Below are 19,634 nucleotides of genomic sequence, written 5' to 3'. Positions count from 1 at the left end.
GCCTGCCGATGCAGGGGACACGGGTTCGTGTCCCGGTCTGGGAAGATCCCACATGCCGCGGAGCGGCTGGGCCCGTGAGCCATGGCTGCTGAGCCTGCGCGTCCGGAGCCTGTGCTCCGCAATGGGAGGGGCCACAACAGTGAGCGGCCCGCGTATCGCAAAATATATATATATATATATATATATATATATGTTTTTTCAAAATCCTGAGAGATGATATAATAATCACCTATCTATAAAATTCTTATTTTACTAAATAGTTTCCATTTTCAGTGGATGTTGAAGTATAATACCATTTTGTTAACTGTAAGAAATTCAAGTTATCTCACTAAAGCATTGATAGTATGTTTTCCCTTCCCAGGTCCTCAAAGATTCCATAAAATAACAAACATCTTAAAGATGTATCTCTAAAGAACCAAATTATGCATTGCTATTGTATGACATGAGTAAATGTGATTAGGCATATTCCTCACTCTAGAATATCTGAGTGCCATGTTCAAAAGTTTCATTGGTCAACTTTGAACAATTCACTAGCATTTCTTTTGTTTGCTAGTTTTACATGGATAGTGGAAACTCCTCATATACACTGCTGCCTGCTGCCCCTAGCTGTTACTTCATAATGTCAGTTCAAATCACATAGAGGTAGTAGTCACAGGACTGATTAATCCCCTCCTAAATACACATACATACACACAGAACAAAAGGTATGCACATGTTCAGGCACAAATACTATCTGCCTCAGTCACTAATGATGACATGATGTCTAACAGTCAAAATTACTAGAAACACCAAAAAGCAAGAAAGATAAGGCCCACTGTCAAGAGACAAAGCAATCAACAGAGTCAGACTCAGCTAGGACACATGTTGGGACTATCAGGCAGGGAATTTAAAATATTATATGATTCACATGTTAAAGACTATCTTAGAAAGGATGGACAATATCTCCTGCATGAAAAGCTGAAGAAATATCAGCAGATAGACGGCAACCATAAAAAAGAGTCAAATGGGAGGCCAGTGGTGAAGAAGGACGCCATGTGCTGTGCGGTCCTGGGCCTGGCACACAGTGGGTGGGATGAAGACGACTTCTGAGTAGCACTTGGAGGACACAGTGAAGAATCCATCCATTGATGGAGCCCTGGTCACAGATTCACAGGGACTTAACCTGGGCTGCCGTGGGACCTGGTCAGATGAGCAGGCTTGGGTGATATCTGTTCTAGCCCAGCAAGCAGCTAAGCTAACCTCTGACCCCACTGATATTCCTGTGTTGTGTCTAGAATTAGACAATGGGAACATCATGATCCAGAAACACAAAGGCGTCACAGTGGCATTGCACAAAGTGGCCTTCTGACGTCTCATGTCAGTTCTCCAGAAGCCTGTGATAGGGACTACAGTCTACCTATGTTAATTATCTTAAAGAGTTATTAGAGTTTCAATAGTTAGGTCATTCATTTAATATGCATTGGACATTTTTCTGTTAATTTTAGAGTAAGCACTTTTTGACATTGTATGGACTGACCTATCAAAATGTTAGTAAGAAAAGATCTTGTTTTGAAGCAACAGGTCTAGATCACTTTGTATATAGAATTTTGTTATGGTCAATAAATCTGGTTGGAGGGGAGAAAAAGAGTCAAATGGAACTACTAGAAATAACAGAAAGTAGAATGTGGTAAAATGTTAGAAAATTAGCTTGGAGTCAGTTTACAGAGATCTTAAACATCTAGTTAAGAGGTTAAGACAGGGTTTAATTTTCAATGAGAGTGACCAAAAAGTTCTGAACAAAGGTACTTTTTAAGTAATGAATTAAGAAGATGACTTCAGCAGTAGTGTATGGAATGAATTAGAGTAGGAAAAGGCTGACTTGTAGTAAAAGTTTGGAAACAGAAGAAGGTATGGATGACAAACATAAATCACAATGTACAAAATATACAATATACAGAATTACACAGACAGAATTTTAGGGTTAGAAGGAATCTCAGAAATTGTATAATTCAATCTCTCTCATTTTAGAAATAAGCAAACTAAGGCTCACAGAAACTTGGTCAAAGTCACACAATTAGATATTTTTTGAGCTGGAATTTGAATTGTGCTTTCTTGGTTCTAAAGCCTGTTAACTTCTTTGACCAGGGATGGTTTTTTTTTTTCCTCTATATAATGTTTGGCTAATCACCATACGAATTAAATGAAAGACATGAATAAAACAAGGAAAGAGCCTGAAATTCCCAGCCTCCAAAATGAAAGGATGATCTATTAACAGAAATAGAAGAATTCTTGGGAAGAACGAGAGTAACTTCAGGTTTGGACTTAAATTTGTGAAGCGTTGCAAGAATATCCTTGTACAGATGTCAGTCAGATAATCAGACAGTTGGAGAAGTCACTGTATTATATTAATATTTCACTATTCATTAGAGAGGCTAAAAAGAGAAGTGGTTAATAATGGCAGACGCAAGGACATAACAAGGATAAATATGTGTAAAAAGATACAGCAAATAAGAACCATGGAGAAAATCATTTAAAATAAAGTGCTGGAAGCAGAGGTCAGACTGTAGAGGGTTAATGCTTAGGAGCTGATGAAGGAGTGGAGAAAGCATATGTAAAAATACATAGTCAAGAAACATGACCTAAGTAAGAGAGAGAAATTGATCATTCTCAAGGGAGCTTGAAGGTGTGGCAGAATAGAAAGAAGGTATTATCAAGGAGATTTCAACAGTCCTCCGTAACAACAATTTGAGGAAAAACAAATTAGTAAAGTAAGAGAGATTGAAATGTAAGGGAAACAAGAAATAATGAATGGAGGAAAATTCCAGAGAAATTAAGAAAGCGTACAGTCAGAAACACAAATAGATTACTTGTGATGGAGAAGAAAATGCTTCTAAGAGGAAAGGAGGTTTGTAACAATGCAAAGAAATTAAGGCAAAAAGGGGAGGGGTAGCTCAGGAAGTGTGAATTACTTAGATTTGATCCCATTCACTAAGGGCTTTCAGTATACTTCTCAGATAGGGCATCTACAGGAAAACATTCTACATTCCACACAGGAATCTCATCCTCCTGTGACTCCACTAGTTTTGTCAGAAACCTTTCTCTAATTAGGGTCCTAGTCATGGCCCCAAATACCTTAAGAAAAGACCATTCACTGCCTCTCTTCAAACGCTATGGCATCCCTCAGCACTACTCTAGCCTCAGGTCAGACCCTTCCCAGAACGTAACTCAGTTCTGGCACCAAAACAACTTCCAATTCTGGCACCAAAACAACTTAGGATAAATTTAGGATAGTTGAGGTATATCACTTCTATTTAAGCATCTTATCTCTGTAATTCTTAGTATCAAGTAAAGGGCAAGCCCAATTGCCCCCTGATATCTTCTCTCTAAATTCTTCATTTCTTGTACTCTCTTCTGTACCACTTTAATCTTCTCTGATTCTCTTAGCTATATTTTCAAGAATCCTTATCCACTGTTAACTAACTTCCTTACGTCATCAACCATTCTGTAGAATGGTTTCTGCATATCCCTACCTTAAATAACATTTAGCTCAACGCTGCAGACTCTCCTTCCAGTGTAACTCTCACCTGCAGAAGCTACTTATTCTTTCACATTTCAAAGTCCATGGATTTAGGAGAGATTGGTTCCCTAGAGACACTCTGGCCATTACTCTCCCACTGTAATGTACATGTCCTTATTTCTATTCAGCATGCCCCTTGGCTATAAGATCCATTATTAATTCAGGTTGCTAATATCTATCCCACTTCCAATCACTATGCCTTAGTCATCGATAATTTGAGGAATTGGGTGTCTGCCGTCTTCTTTACCATAATTCCTATGGTAATGCTAGGAGATTTCAATGCACGTGCAGAAAATTGTTCAATAATCTTGAACCACAACTCTTGGATCTTCAAAACTTCAATAATTGTCACTTTTTTCCTGCATCAACGCTCCCTCCTAGGGAAACACTGTGGATCTTAGAATCCAATGAAACTATTTAAACTCAGAAATATTAAACTCCAATATCTCAAACTGATGACAATCATTATTTCTGTCAGGTGTTTTATAATCTCACTCCCAACTTACTTAATCTCCATTTGATACTTTTTGTTCCTTGGTCCAACCAATTCCTGCCAGTATATAGCACCCTCTTTGCTTTTCTTCCATCCTTCTCATCCTAGACTCTGTGACTGATCATCTGAACCCCTCCTATAAAAACACTCAGATTCCCTTTTATACCAAATCTTTCAAACATTCATCAAAACCCTAAAATTGGTTCAATTCAATAATCTGATTCTTCAACATCTAGGCAACTGGGTATTGCTTAAGCAAAGCATACATTCATACAGGTTGGCACATTACAAATTCATGGTTTCCAACATTTGCCGTGGTTGCATCACCAAAAATCTTTTTACTTATATTTAATCAGTTCCCATCAGTTTTTACCCAACAACTATTTAAACTTTCTCATTTTCAATCAAACATCGTATTCAACCTCTGGGAATCCTCAGGATTTGTCTCAAAAACAATCATGTAATCTCAATTACAGCAACAACAAAACTGAGGTTATCAAACAAAATTACCTTCAATTTAACATCCTTTAAAAACTTACTTAGTTCCAACTCTCTCATCTATTTTCCTCCTGTCTCAATGGTAAATAAGAGCTTCTTTATGTTTACAAACTCCACCTGTGTGGCTAGCCCTACCTACTGCTCTAAGACCTTTCTTCCAGTCATCCTCTTTTTTTCCTGTGTTTTCAACCTATCTTTTTTTCCTAAAGCATTCTTTCCTCCAAGCCTATCAACACAGGGTATATTTCTTATTCTAAAAGAAAGAAACCTACTCTGGTATCACATACCCCTATCTAATACTTCTCCTCCACACGCTTTTGGTGTATTTATTTTCTTATCTCTCAGTCATGCCTCAGGCCACTGAATTCTGCCTTTCTTCCCTCACTACCCTTCCAAAATCATCAGTGGAAGTCACCAATGACTTCTCCCTTGACAAATCAATGGGCATTTTTCATTTATTATTTTTATTGCTGACATTATTTCTTCTTTCTTAAAACTCTCTAATTTTTTAGCTCTATTCTTCTTACTTTTCTCATTCTTCCTTCACTATGTCCTTCAGAAATTTCTCTTCCTTCATCTACCACTTAAATGATAATGTTTCCCATGGCAGAGGAAAACTCCTTGGCTCCATTTCATGGGTAGTCTTTCTGGTTGATTTCACTTTCATTTTGTGGCTACTTCCCACTAGTAGTAAATTTACTCGCAAATTGCTCTACGTAGACTAAACTACTTTAAGCTTGAAAATTATTTATTTTACTCCTTGCTAGAGGTTTCCTCTTAGCCCTCTCAATAATTCCAGAACTGAACTTGTCTCTCACCGAAACTGATTCCTCTCCTAACAATTCCCCCCATCTTTTTAAGGTACCACAGGCACCCAGTTACCCAAGCTGTAAGACTAGGAGCATTTCTTGACTCTTGGTTCCCCCACAACATCCAAATCCCATTGTTTACCAAGTATTATTGATTTTAATTGATTAACTTTCATCTTCTATCTCTCCATCCACTACCTTACTTAGTTCAGGCCCTCAAAGAGTTTCTGCTGTCCTAGAACAAGGCAAATACCTCGGTATGTGCTTTTCTTTTCCATACCCTTTTCTCTCAAATCAACCACCCACAGAGTCTCTAGAGTAATTATTCTAGAGTGAATAAATGTATTATAGCCATCCCCAAACTAAAACTCTTCAAAGTACCTCTATCACATACAGTCTTAGATCTAAGTTCCTTAAGAGAGTATACAAGGTTATTCATAATCAGGACTATCTCTATCATTCCAGATTCATTTCTTGCTATTCCCTGCCTTGTGGCTAATGCTCCAACAGCACTAAAACACGGTGTTTATTACTTTAGTAACTTTGCTCATATATTTCTTGAAAATTCCACCAACATCCTACCTTACCTCCCCCTAAATAATTCTTATTCTTCCTTTAAGACATAGCCTAGTTGTCATCTCCTCCATCACATTTTTATGTAAAAGTTGCCACGTTGTCCACCAGCAATGTCAGTGATTCCTTAATATGCTATGTATAGCTTTAAGTAAAGATAATTACTAGGAGGAAAAGTAGGGCTGGGGGTAAATTTTAAAATATAAAAGATATATTTATTGAAATAAAGGATCTTAAAGGGAAATCAATAAAAGGTAACCTGATATCCATTCTAAATATGTTTGTTTAAATGTTGAATGTGTTTTAAAATACACAATGATCAGAGATAATTTTGCACTGGTCAGCATAACCTGTTCAGAAGAAAAAGAAGTTTTGATTCTTAATATTAGTTAAATATTTGTTTCCTGAAGTAATATAAAAGAAGTTTAGCAAACATTATTTAAGCTTCTCTTTATCTGTTCCAAAGAGAAAGCACTCATAATATTTCATTTTACAAACATGAAACAGAGAGACCAATTGTTCTGATTCTTCACATATTGGAGATGCCATGTTGAGTTTACTACATTTATTCCATTCAGAAAATTCCAGATTTCATACAGCCAAACTATGGTCTACTTGGAACTATTAACATATATTTATTCACAGAACGGGAATTCCCAGACCATGATAGTTAATGCCACCTTGAAATCTAGACCAGGAAACTGGATACTTAGAAAGTTGGTGCCAATTTCTTTTCATTCTTTCCACAATCCTCAATAAAGAGGTCACTTTTCCTTTAAATGTTCAGTTATTTTTTCTCAAGTAGGTAGTTAGGGAGAACTTGGGTAATTTAGATAAAAAACCATTTGGCAAGAGACAGAGATTGATCCACATTTGGACTTTGTCAAATAGGTAAAAGCAGAACAATGTAGCAAGGGAACTGAGGATATTTCTGAGAATGGATTCAACCTCTGGATATGTAAGTAAGTAAAGAAAAGTGGAGACTAATTGGGAAAGGTAAATGGGTAAAGAGAGTGGAGTTGTCTATTGAGATAAAAGGACCAATGAGTTAAAAGTAACTCAATGAAAGAATAAGAAGGAACCATGTGTAGTTCTTGTCCAAGAGTGAAGTATTTTGTATTAATTGTAAATGGAAAGTAACCTTTAAAAATTATATAAAATATTAAATTTTTTTAAAAAATTAAAAAGATTTCAAAGGTAGAACAATTTCAAGTGACGATAATATTCAGAGCATGGTCATGGGAGTGACTGAGTGAAGTAGAACTGGGGGTAAAGTTCACTACCTCCAATTTGAGATGGTCAAGGAAGTGAGTGGGTGCTGAATAGATCATTCAGGTGAATGCTAACAGCACTCAGGCTCATGGCAGAAATTGTGATAAAGAGGAAAACTAAAGCCACATGCATAAAATAGCATAACCAAGAGGTCAACAGATGATATCAATGTGTAAGGGAAATGGGTGATTGTGTTCAGTTGTATTACCTACAAAGGTTCAGGGGTTAAACAAGAAGCATGGAATGTTACAGTAATAAATAAAGAAGAAGGGATAGGTGACTAGAAGAGTTTTTATATTTTCAACAATCCCCAGAATCTCATAGTGGATTTAAGTGGGAGTCAGCGGGACTGAGTAACTCAGAAAGTTAGCAGAGTGAAATAAATGATCAAAGTCACTTTAAAAAAAAAACAAAGGAAGGAAATATTAAGCTGAATGTTCAGTACAGCATTTACTACTTCTTTGGAAGAGGCATACGAATGCAATAGGCAAGGAGCCTATAGGTAGATGCAAGGAGTATAACCAACCATATATTCTGGTTCTTGGTTTGGGTAGTAGATTCATAAATGCTTATTTTATTACTATGCTTTGAAACATGCACACATTCTTTTGTATGTGTCAAAGTAATAACGATAAAAGATAATATTTTTAAAAGCAACTAAAGACTGCATTCTCACAAAATCTATCCAACTTTTCCGGAGTAGGTATACACTAGACTCACAGATTTGAATCATTTAAGTGACAGCAAATCTTATAGTAAGTTATTTGATAACTTGTTTTCTAAAACTGATTTTTCTAACCTTGTATTACTTTAATATAAACATCAATGATATTGTGTTTCCTGAATATAAACTAAATTATGGCACAAAAGACAATTCAGAAATCTCTCTATCAAAATAGGCCAGCTAGGCTGAGACTGAGAATTTGAGTAAGTATATGAAATTGATAACCAACCTAGAGCTGATAAAGAACTGGTTCTATCTATGTTGGGTTACTGAAAGAATAAATGATATGAAGCAGACAAGCTACTTATTGATAATTAAGAAAAATACAGAGTATAAAAAACTAATGTGGTTCATGATCTTAATTTATATTTAACTGGAAAGATACCAGTGTAAGAAGAATAAGCCTATAATCAGTAATGTCTCATTCACGCCACCCACCTTAAGAAAGGTCTTGCCCAATTATAAGGATTATAAAACTGTTTTTTGCCCAATTATAAATTATAAAACTGCTTTTCACATTTCCGTAAGATAAATGTATGATCATTGCAACCAAAAGATAGTCTGAATGTAATATACAGCAATAATAAAAATAAAAGTCATTAACAACAACAAAGTAAAAATTATTTAGTATTGAAGCAAAATAACAGAAAAAGAGACTGAGAAATGTAAAAGAAAATAAAATATAGCAATAACCACTATCATATAATAAACTGGAAGGCACTAAATTTCAATTACATTTACTGAAAGACATCACAAAATTTGAATTATTAGGAATTTATTATTGATGATATCTCTATGTTTCCTTCCACATTTGTCTAAATGAATTCAATCCTTAGGAATTTACCCATTAGTTTCAATTATTTTTTTCTAAGCTCTTTCATTATCAACTCTTAATTAACTAAACTAATAGGATAAAAGTGGTCACACATAACCCAAATCACTTTGAAACCATAGTCAGAGTGAGTACAGCACATAATTCCTTATCTATACAGCTAAATCCACAACCACATTATTATTGCCGTTTTCTCTGCCTACCAGGCCTAAAAATGTTGTCACTGAACTGGCTCAAATCCCTAAAGCTACGTTTAGCCTTGAGAAACTGCAAGCTTTACAGACCTTCTTTCCCCACTCGATTTCCTTCTAGGATTAACTAGAAAGCTAATCTTCCTTTCTGTTAAATGCCAGGTAATTTATATTTCCCTTCAGTACAAGGAGAATGGTGGTAGACTAGAAATACTGGGTCTGGGTAGACAGACTCAGTATTCTCCAGGGATCTGGGTTCATCTACCATAACCAATGAGTAGATCACAGCCACCTTTGACATGGTAACCATAAACCTGAGTTTACCCTCATAAACCTCAGCCCAACCTAAGCACTTTCAAGGACTGACTGCAGAGGGAGGTGGGGGAAGTGGGTTGTTAAGATATGTACCAATCAACTAGTTCTGCCTAAATATCTAATTATCAACTAGTGCTGCAGAGGAAGGTGGGCTGTCAAATGCAATTAATTTTTAATAATACTGTTATTCTACTTTTGTATGTAATAAGAGTCAAATGTAATTTCTGGTGAGTTAAACTTTTAGAATCATCAGAGATGATCCTAGCCCATTAAGGGAAGCTATATTTTTGACATCCTAACACAATTAAAGTGTTTATATATGCTTTATTTTCTACTATTTTATAAGGATAATACTTCTATGTTTCATCAATAACCATATATGTATATATAAAAAACAAAAATAGAAGTGAGTTATATCATATCAATAGATAGGCACATGCAATTCTACGAACAGACTCAATTGTAAGAAAAATATACCTGCCATCCCTGTGATGATGTTCAATGGTCTGACTGTATCTGGAGCGAGGTAGAGTAAGAAAATGACTGCAAGCATGGTAGAAACAAGAATATAAATGAGACTCAGGAAAGAAATGAGAAAGTACATTTTAATTTTTAAAAGTGAGATTCAAAAAAGATAAGCAGATAGTAAGCAAAGCAAATGAAAACTGTTACTGGAAAGCTTGCTCCTTCCTCCCAATGTCCATTGTAATATGGCAGTGCTAAAGGTTAAAATATGCTAAATATTCTAAAACAGAACACAAGAAAATGTAACAAATTGAGATTAAACAAATAATATTTCAAAATAAAATCTTATCAATTATCACTCAACATCTTTAGCACCATCTATAAAATGTTATACAATACAGATGCTTTCTCATTTTTTAGGAGGAAAGGTAGAAAGAGAAAAATAATAAAATAACCAGAAAGCTTAAGAGGAAAATAATAAAAGAGGTAATTTCTAATACTTATCACACTTAGGAGATTTTATAAGGTTGCTATTTCTTTTTCAATCATTACTAATTAAAAGTAACTAAAAGAGTTTATAAAATTCCATTTAGAAAGGAGCAAACTGATTCAAATTCCTTTAATTGAATGCTAATTTTATTTTGTAAATGTATCAGATGCTATCCATTTTCCATTCACTATGTTTATTATATGTTTATTACATGCTATTGGCTCTGCTACACTTCATGCCTCATGACTACCATAAGCCATCAAAGTAGCACATTGACCTTTTTACCCTTCTGTAGCTAATTCTCTTCTTTCTATAGCACTGATCTAAAATTTTTCTATTTTTTTAAGTCTTTCATGTCAAAACACTTAATTTTGGCAGAAGATCATTATGTTTCAGTAAAAAATGGAAACCAATCTTGGTCTCTCTCAACACCTCTAAATATAGAGTACATATATATTTATATCTCCACTTGTCCTCTTTTGCAGCAAACGAAGAGGCAATTCCTCTACTTGTAATCCTACTTCCCACATGACCTTGCTTCATTCATTTTTGTCTCATGCCTTCCCTTCCACAACTGCACTTAATCCTAAAAATAAAACTTCACTAACCTTGCCTTCCTCTGACTTTTTTTCATCATAAAACATCTTAGACATATCTACAATTCTTGCTACCACTTTCTCACTTCTCATGCTTAAAGCTTACTGTGATTTGATTTCTGTCTCTATCATTCTCTTGAAGCTGTGAATATTACCTGTGAAATTCTAAAAAGTCCTTTAATTTCCTCTTGATCTTCATCACACTCCACTTATCTATGGTTTTAGACAATGATTTTCAACCTCTATTTCTTGACACTCTCTTGGTTTCTGAAACACTATTCTCTCTGGCTATTAGAAGTTTAGAATGGATAACCAACAAGGCCCTATTGTATAGTCCAGGGAACTATATTCAATATCCTGTGATAAACCATAATGGAAAAGAATATTTAAAAATGTCTATATGTGTATAACTGAGTCATTTTGCTGCACAGCAGAGATTGGCATGACATTGTAAATCAACTATACTTCAATGAAAAAAAATAGTGTTTATATAACACTTAACTATGTGCCACATACTCCATTAAAGCTTTGTCTAGATCTCATTTGCTTCCCGTAACAACTCTTTGAGATAGGGTCTAGTATTCCCACAGACAGAGAAACTAGGCTGTGAGTGCTTGCGCACGGCCGTAAAGTAAGTAGCAGGACTGGCTTCAAACTCTGGGCTTTCTTCAGCCAAAATTCAGGCTCTTAACATGTACACATTGGTCTGGTCTCTGCCTATTAAGTGCTTCTTTATCCATTTCACTTACTGATTCCCTTTCTTTTTATTCCTCAGAGACAGTGGTTTCCCAAGATTTGTTCCTCGACCTTCTTTATACTCCAACACCTTCTTTCTGGATAATATTATTTGCTTTTATAGTGTAAATTCTCACTTTGGTTTATACTTGATTTGTCTTTGGGTTTCACATTTCCAGGGGCTTCCTGGGATCTCCACATGGCTGCTTGAGTGTCATGTAGGCATTTTAGAAAAACACATGTTAATTGTGAGACAAGCAAGACATTGGCCTATTTGGACATCTGGTGCTACATTTGTGAAATAAGGGGGCTGGAGCAGTAGTTTTCCAACTTTCTTTTTGAGCGGAAGACCAGTTGTTTTTCAAACAAAATTTTATGTAAAACCAATATTTAGGAATTCAATAAAATCAAAATGGCACTGCTACAGAGGGAGGAAGAAGCCTAGACCCTACCCATTTGGCTTCATCCTTACCTACAACAGCAATTCTTCACGTACCTCTTTAGAACATAGTACCCTATAATCTCTAAAGGCCCTTCTAGTTTCATATATAACTCTTTAATCCCCCTTTGGAATTTAATATAATACTTTAGCTATTCCTTTTCTTTTAATTCCACTTTCAACTAAGGATTTAAATATTTACTTAATAAACCAAGCTTTAAAATCTCAAAATTTAACTCCTCCATTTTCCTTATTTTCCACATTCAATTGATTTACAAACATTGCTCATTCTAATGCCTAAATAACTCAGATTTATTCCTTCTTTTCCTTTTCTTCTGCCACTACCTTAAATCAGGCTTACCATGTCCACTGAAATAACCTTCTATTAGGTCTCCTTTCCTTCAGAATCCAACCCTCTCCTGGTCCACTCTGTCTATGGAAGTATATTTACAAAGTATGTTTCTGATCATGTAGGCACATTGCTCCAAATCCTTCAATGCCTTCCCATATCAAAAAACAAGTATATATTCTTTAAAATGGTACGCCAACTAAGTTGTAAGCTACATTCAATCTTCATCTCCTATTACTTCCCTTTTCCCATACCACAACTTTTTATCTAGGTACAACAGACTACCTAAGATTCTCTAAATATATCCCATACTCTCCTGACTTCCAGACTCTGTTCATGCTCATCACTCATCCAAGAATGCCCATCATACTCCCTGTCTCCACTTCATTGCCTTTCAAAATTCTTCTCATTTTTAAAGTCCAACTTCTCTTTGAAGGTCTTTCCAATAGATACAAGCAAGTAATTTTCTCTCCAATCTGTTCCAACACTACTATGCTTAGGCCTCCCAGTCCTCTACATTTTATAACTAGTTGGTATATTGTATAATTAGTTGGTATGAATTACTTAGTATAATCAGTTGGATCATCTGTTTATCTAGACCAGGAGGAAGCCTATTTTAAATCTTTGTGCATAATGCTTGACCCACTCAATAAATATATTTTGGGTTGAACTAAAAAGTATAACACAATTACACTGCTTTCATGGTCAGCCTACTGTCCAAAGAGAGCAGTTGTTCACATAATCATAGAAACATTCTAGAACTGTAAACAAAAAATTACAAACCTATGTAGTATAAGAAAATAAGGAAAATGGTATCAAAAAGAGACTTTCTTGGCTTTACAAGAGGAGAAAGAAAATCCAGCAGTAGTGATGTTGGGATTTATTGCATTAAAAAGGAATCAACTGTCTCTGAAAATTACTTAAGAGTAACAAAAATGTGTAAAATTCAAAGCTTGTTAAAATTTTCATATCATAGAACATATATATCATCATCCAATTTCTAATATTTTCCTTGGGGAGGTTTATAATTAATTTTGTCTCTATAACACGAAAGAAAACATTGTAAAGGAATCACCTTCATCAAGCAACAGTTTGTTTTATTTCACTTTTTGTGATGGTTAATTTTATGTGTCAACTTAATTGGCCAAGGGGTGTCCACATTAAACATATTTCTGGGTATGTATGTGAAGGTGTCTCAGGATGAGATTCTCATTTGAATCAGTGGAATCAGTAGATTTCCCTCTTCATTGTGGGTGGACCTCAGGCAATCTGGTGAGAGCTTGAGTAGAACAAAAGTAAGAAGAAGGAGGAATTTTTCCCTTTTTTCCTGCCTCATTTTTGAGCTAGACATCTCATAACTCTCTGGCCCTCTGACTGAGATTTATACCATCAGCTCTCAGGTTCTCTGGCTTTTGGACTTGGTCTGAATTATACCACCATTTCATGGGTCTCCACCTTGCAGACAGCAGATGGTAGAATTTTTCAGCCTCCATATTCATGTGAGCCAATTCCTCAAAATAAATCCCTCTCTCTCTATCCAACCTACTAGTTCTGTTTCTCTGGAGAACCCTGACTATATACTTTTCTATAGATATGTTATACCTCTTAACCTAATCTGGTCATGATCCTGCCTTGAGATGGAGTGAAAAGTATAAAGACGCATCTATGAATATTACACAAATTAACCATACTGTTTTAGTAAGCCCCCTAAAATCCACTTAAGATACAGAAGTCCTTTGCTGCATCCAATTAGTACAACTTAAAAACATTTTATTTATACTTCTCTATTAAAGCATTCTTACTTTTCTCCCCAAATTAACAGATATTATAAAATCTAAGCAATAGTCATGAATATACATAATGAGTTAAAGTTGTTATATTACAAAATGCATTTAATCCAATTTGTTTGAAATTTTTAAAAAATTGAGCAGAGCTGTAATTCACTGTAAAAGAATAAAATAGAAAACTAAAAAAGTGACTAAATTTTAAAAAGAGAAAGAAATGAAGTAACAGATTCTCAGATCATGAGAAAAAAATATCACTATTCAAAGAACTGAACAAGATTACTGATCCAATTTCCTGACACACTCTGATTCTTACTAAGAAATATAATCTTTGAAGACAAAACAAAATTATATTTTTAATGAATTATCCTTCTATATATTTCATTAGCCTGAATGTTACCTTTTAGGACTAGCAGATACATAAAAAGGACTGCAAAAGGAGATAAAAATCTTATTCTTAAGTAACCTGTAGATTTTGAAAGCTAAGTTTCCAACAATCTCAACCTAATTCCAAACTTTCTGCTCTGTCTCTGATATTGTTACTGTTTTGCTACCTTATAGTTCCTAAAATATACTATGATTTAAATAAGCTAAAATATATTCCTGAAATATAATGAATAAAAAGTTGTATTGTTTTTGTATGATGAATTCTCTCTTTTCATTTACTTTCTCTATATTTTCAAACTTTCAGAGATGCATTTCTCTCATAGTTTATAACTGAAAGGACCACAAAAAGACTATAAATAGTTATAGGTATGTTTGGCACTTTCTGGTAGCTGGTTGCCTGATAAAGAGTAGAGAAATAGCATGTGTGTGAGGTATTTCAGAGATCCATATAACAGGGCATTTTTCTTTTTAGAATATAAATGCATTCATTGAATGCATAGAAGAAAAAAGTTTATGAAGTAATATATCTCCTGCCAGTGTTATGTTTTTTTTCTTTTTATGCTAAAAGTATACTCTATGGAATTAAATGCAACCAATATATTTTGGTCTCTAAGATAGACATAAAAATATGTACTGTAAGATATCTCTGACATGCTACAGAAATAGTATCTAGTACTCCACACTTATTCTAATAGTAAATTAACTCCTATAAACAAATAAGCTCTTGAAATATTTCTAATACTAAAGTCACATGGTTTGCCCCAGAAAAATGATGTTCCTTGTTGTAGTAGTTACCAGGATTTACCAGAGAAACAATGATACAAAAAGTATGGGCGATGAAAAGGAAGATGAAAGATGTCCATTACAATTAATCATTTTTAGTTAATATCCTTGTATCCAAGTTTCTGAATTACTTGTAATGAACCTACTTTCTTTTCAAAACATAATAGGAATTTGACTCATGAAAATAAAGTGAGATGTGCAAAGATCCAATCAAAATTTTATATATAATTTTTTTTATGTTACCTATAGGAAAAGGATATTGTTACACACTTAAGTTTAACCAGGTACTACAAATTAATGTCAAATAGCATCATTTCTCACCCAATATAGCCAATGTAAAAGCCATTATCTTCATTCACACTTTCCAATATGTTTCCAAGTCCTGCATCCTTCGTACTGGGTCTTTCTGATGTACATGTGTATTCTGCATCTGTGTCTTTGCTTTTGTTCTTGCCTGAATAAACATGCCCATTTTTTCAAGGTACAACTCATGTCCTATATTCTCTACAAACGTCTTTAAAAAACACCTGAATTGACTGATTTCTTTCTTAATTGATAAGCACATTAAAATGTAAATTATTTGTAAGCCAAAAATCCTTTTAAAATGTTAAGAGTAAGGCACCTTTTTTGAGTACCATGCAACTGGAGGCACTATGTCACTTAATCTACCCAACAACCCTATAAAGTTGGTACTAATATTCTAATTTTATAGATAAGGAAATCAAGTGTTAAAGAGATTCGTTTTCACAAAGATACACCGCTAGCAAGTGGCAAAAAGCTTAAATTCAAACCCAATGCCACTTGGTTCCAAATCCTATGAAAAAAGTACATTCCATGAAATGCTATTAAGGTCAGTGTGTCAATTCTTACTGACAAGAAAGGTTAATGCACCACTCAAAATACCTAAATTTTACCTACTCTCTCAAAGGAAATTCTCTTTTAGGCTTTTTAATCAACAGTATTATTGATTGACTCTATAAAATGCTGTTCATGAAAGTTCACTGTAAGAGGTCTAAAGTATTCTTACCTTCTAAATAGTACATAAAAATTACAATGCTTTCACATGCATTCTATTATAGAAAATCTTTTAGAATATTAGGATAAAACAGAAATTAAGAACCCATTGTTTAATAATATGATAGACTACCTACATGAATAATACTGTATTTTTATTTTTGATTCTTCATGTTAATGAAGAATGATTACAAAAATAATTCAAAATTAATATATTAGAAATGGTTTTACAGTCCTATTTAAATGAAATTCTATTTTATTTATTTCAAAAAGGATTTGAAACAGCTCACAATTAAGAGTAATTATGATCTGGTAATGTACAACACAAAAGTAATGAAACCACATGGATCATCTTTCCCCAAAACTTCTGAATTACTTGAACATTTTTGCTAAACTAAAAGATTCATAAAGTTATAAAGTAAACAAGAAAATATGACATTTCAATTATGACTAATTCAAATATTAACTAATACCAAGGATTTAATAGCATTTTTCTGGTCACTAGCCTTAGGGCTATATGTCTTAAAATATTGATAAAATATTATGCATTTGATATGATAATGACTATTTTTGTTTGTAAGTATAATTCTAGAGGTTAATTTTATTCTATTCTTCTCTGCAAGATTTAGACCATACCGTATTATCTTCAGAGAAAATATCAAGTCCATTTTATATAAACTTGGAAGATTTAAAGCCATTTCAGACTTTTCTCCCTCATTGTTTAACAAACATTCAATGAACAAGGAGTTTATGAATCATTACATAAATAATTTCCAAAAATTACTTAAGTTCTGTTAGGTATCAAAAAAACTCATTTATCCACCCTAATATGACTCCTTCCTAATCACACTAACATATTCACTATTATTGTACTTGATAAGCATCAATTTCTATAGGTAGCATGCCTATAATTACCCCTAAAGACACAGACCACTATGAAAAAGTCAAATAAATGAAAAAGAAATAAAACATTACATTAACTTTCATTCAACACTAAGAAAGATATTAATTTAATAAGTTCTTATTTCTTCTTAGATCTCAGACACAAAAGCCAACACTTGTTTGACACTATTAAAGACTAAGATATTCTCTATCTTTTCTTTTGGAAAAGTGTACTCCAACACAATGAAATCATAAGCATGAACTGAGTATAACCCTAGATTTAGATAAAACAATTAAATATATAAATATTGACAGCAAATTTTCATATCAATTGATTGAAAACCCACAAGTGTTTTTACTAAAATTAGTTTAGGATGCATACAAAGAGACTTCTGAGTTCCCGTGTTATTTCATCATAATATTCTCTGAATAGTAATTTAAGCTTTCTATCCTAATCCTTATCTTAAATCCTTTTAATAGTTTTGGGGATATATCATAGCATTTTCTATTTTATATGTAACCAAACCATGAATTAGAGGGTTAACCAATTTGCTTAACTTAAAAAAATTAGTAGTAATTAACGTATGTATTGAAACATAGCATATTACTTCTAAGTATATCACATTTAATAGAGCAAATTCAGAGAAGTCTCTCAAGTACAGCAGCTGACAAGCATGATTCTTGAAGTTGCTTAAAAGGTTTACTGAAAGCCATGAGGAAAAACCTCTTCATGAATCAGTTTTTGCGTCTGTTTCCTCAACAAACCAAACTTGTCTTAACACTTTTATATAAAACAAGTCACACTTATTTCCCAGATGAATGTAAAAGACTTTAAATCCGTTGTCTCATGAAAGTATTTTTCTATATGATAATTGGTTATGATACGGTAAAAATAATAAAACATCTTGTTTTCCTCATGATTATCATTATAACCTCATGTGCAAATTCACTAACTTAACTGGTTTGATTTAACAAAGTACCAAAATTGAAAGAGCAAAATGAATATTTTTTCTTACCAAACAAAAGGTTATTTTTGTTTCTTTAATTTTTTTTAATGATGTGGCAATCACAAGAATCAATGTAGGTATTATAAAGGAAGCATATGGTTTTAGAAACTAAGATAAGAAATACCCAAGTTCAGGATGAAAATATTTTATGGTAATACCTTCTTCCTGAAGGCAGCAATTATAATAAGCTCTAATAGTATTTGATCATATTTACCTGTCTCTATCTGGAGAATAATGGTCATCCATGACACGATGTCTATCCATTCGGCTAATTGTATTATAATGTCCCGTAGTAGAGCGTGTCCCTCGAAGTCCCTGTTCCACATTCCGACTGAAATAGCAAGATCCATTAAATATCTTAATAGACCATAGTCACATATTATACTAAGAAACAAAGTTTATTAATAAAGATAGTAGAAAAAGACAAAAATCACTGTAATGTCAAGTCCAAGGTTTTTGTTTTGTTTTAACTAACAGGAAATTGCTGCTGTAACAGAGGTATAACATAAAAGTAAGCTAATATCAATGGGGATGGAGATAAGGATTATCAAAACTATGAATGGATGACTCCCAGGTGTATAGTAGTGATAGCGATATATGTAACACAGGAGGAGGAATAGATTTGTATGGTGAAAATGAGTTCAGCATGTTGCTTATAGACAATATATTGGTGGATCTTATTTTAGGGATATTAATTGCTATTTCTTTTAAAATCTAAACTGATGTCTTTAGAATTGATTAATGACTATTTTTTTAAGCTGCCATTCTTGGCCTGGATTGTCTACTTACATACTTCTTTTTCATGATGGAATAAACCTTTTACATAAGCTACTGTTATTACGGGCTTTCTATTATGTGCAGGTGAATCTAATCTAAAACCCATGCCAATTTTCTATTGGCATGTTCAAATACTTTTTCCCTGGTAAAAGTCAAGCATACTTTTTTTTTTTTTAACAAGAAAGGACTTAATTTATTAAAGCTACAAATTCAAAATCTCTTTCTCTCTTGCACTTTAAATTTCAGATTACAAATCTTATTACTCTACTGATAGGCCTACCACATTTAAACAATTACTTTTCAGAAGACTTTTAATAATTTTAGTCCCATTTATAAATTTAGTTAATTCAACATCTTCAAACATTTTAAACTATGTTTGTTAACTTAACATATTAGATTTTCTCTTCAATTAATTGTCTAAATTAACACTTTTAAAGTCCTTAATATCCTTATAAGTTGTTAAATTTATAAATATAATAAACCTTTTCTCTTAAATAATCCAATACCATGTATAAAATTAAGATTACAATTTAAAATTCTAAGTCTAAATGCCTAAAACTAACTCAATTACTCATTTAAAATAAGTGTTATAAGGCTGTCATTCTAAGAGTTCAAATTTCCTTAAACATTGCAAGTATATAAAATGTGAAATTATGCACATAT

At 33.4% G+C, this 19,634-nt stretch overlaps 1 protein-coding gene across 34 annotated transcripts in view; it reads right to left on the bottom strand.

Annotated features, from left to right (window-relative positions):
* RIMS2 (regulating synaptic membrane exocytosis 2) overlaps window positions 1–19,634 on the bottom strand; it is a gene marked incomplete at its 5' end in the record, with an annotated part of 584,629 nt that overhangs the window by 199,853 nt on the left and 365,142 nt on the right. For 18 of the 34 annotated variants that reach the window (XM_082858715.1, XM_082858711.1, XM_082858717.1 and 15 more), the window contains one exon: window positions 18,409–18,525. In XM_082858715.1, the coding sequence (XP_082714841.1) occupies window positions 18,409–18,525 (117 nt within the window). Of the gene's footprint in view, window positions 1–9,740; window positions 9,807–18,408; window positions 18,526–19,634 lie in introns of all 34 variants that reach the window. The other 16 variants (XM_082858721.1, XM_082858710.1, XM_082858742.1 and 13 more) reach the window with 1 other exon arrangement.

This window comes from Leucopleurus acutus, assembly GCF_964270905.1.
Source record: "Leucopleurus acutus genome assembly, chromosome: 17".
In the NCBI taxonomy this organism is placed as follows: Eukaryota; Metazoa; Chordata; class Mammalia; order Artiodactyla; family Delphinidae; genus Leucopleurus; species Leucopleurus acutus.
The sequence above is the reverse complement of the archived record's forward strand: the minus strand, read 5'-3'. Positions and strand labels throughout refer to the sequence as shown.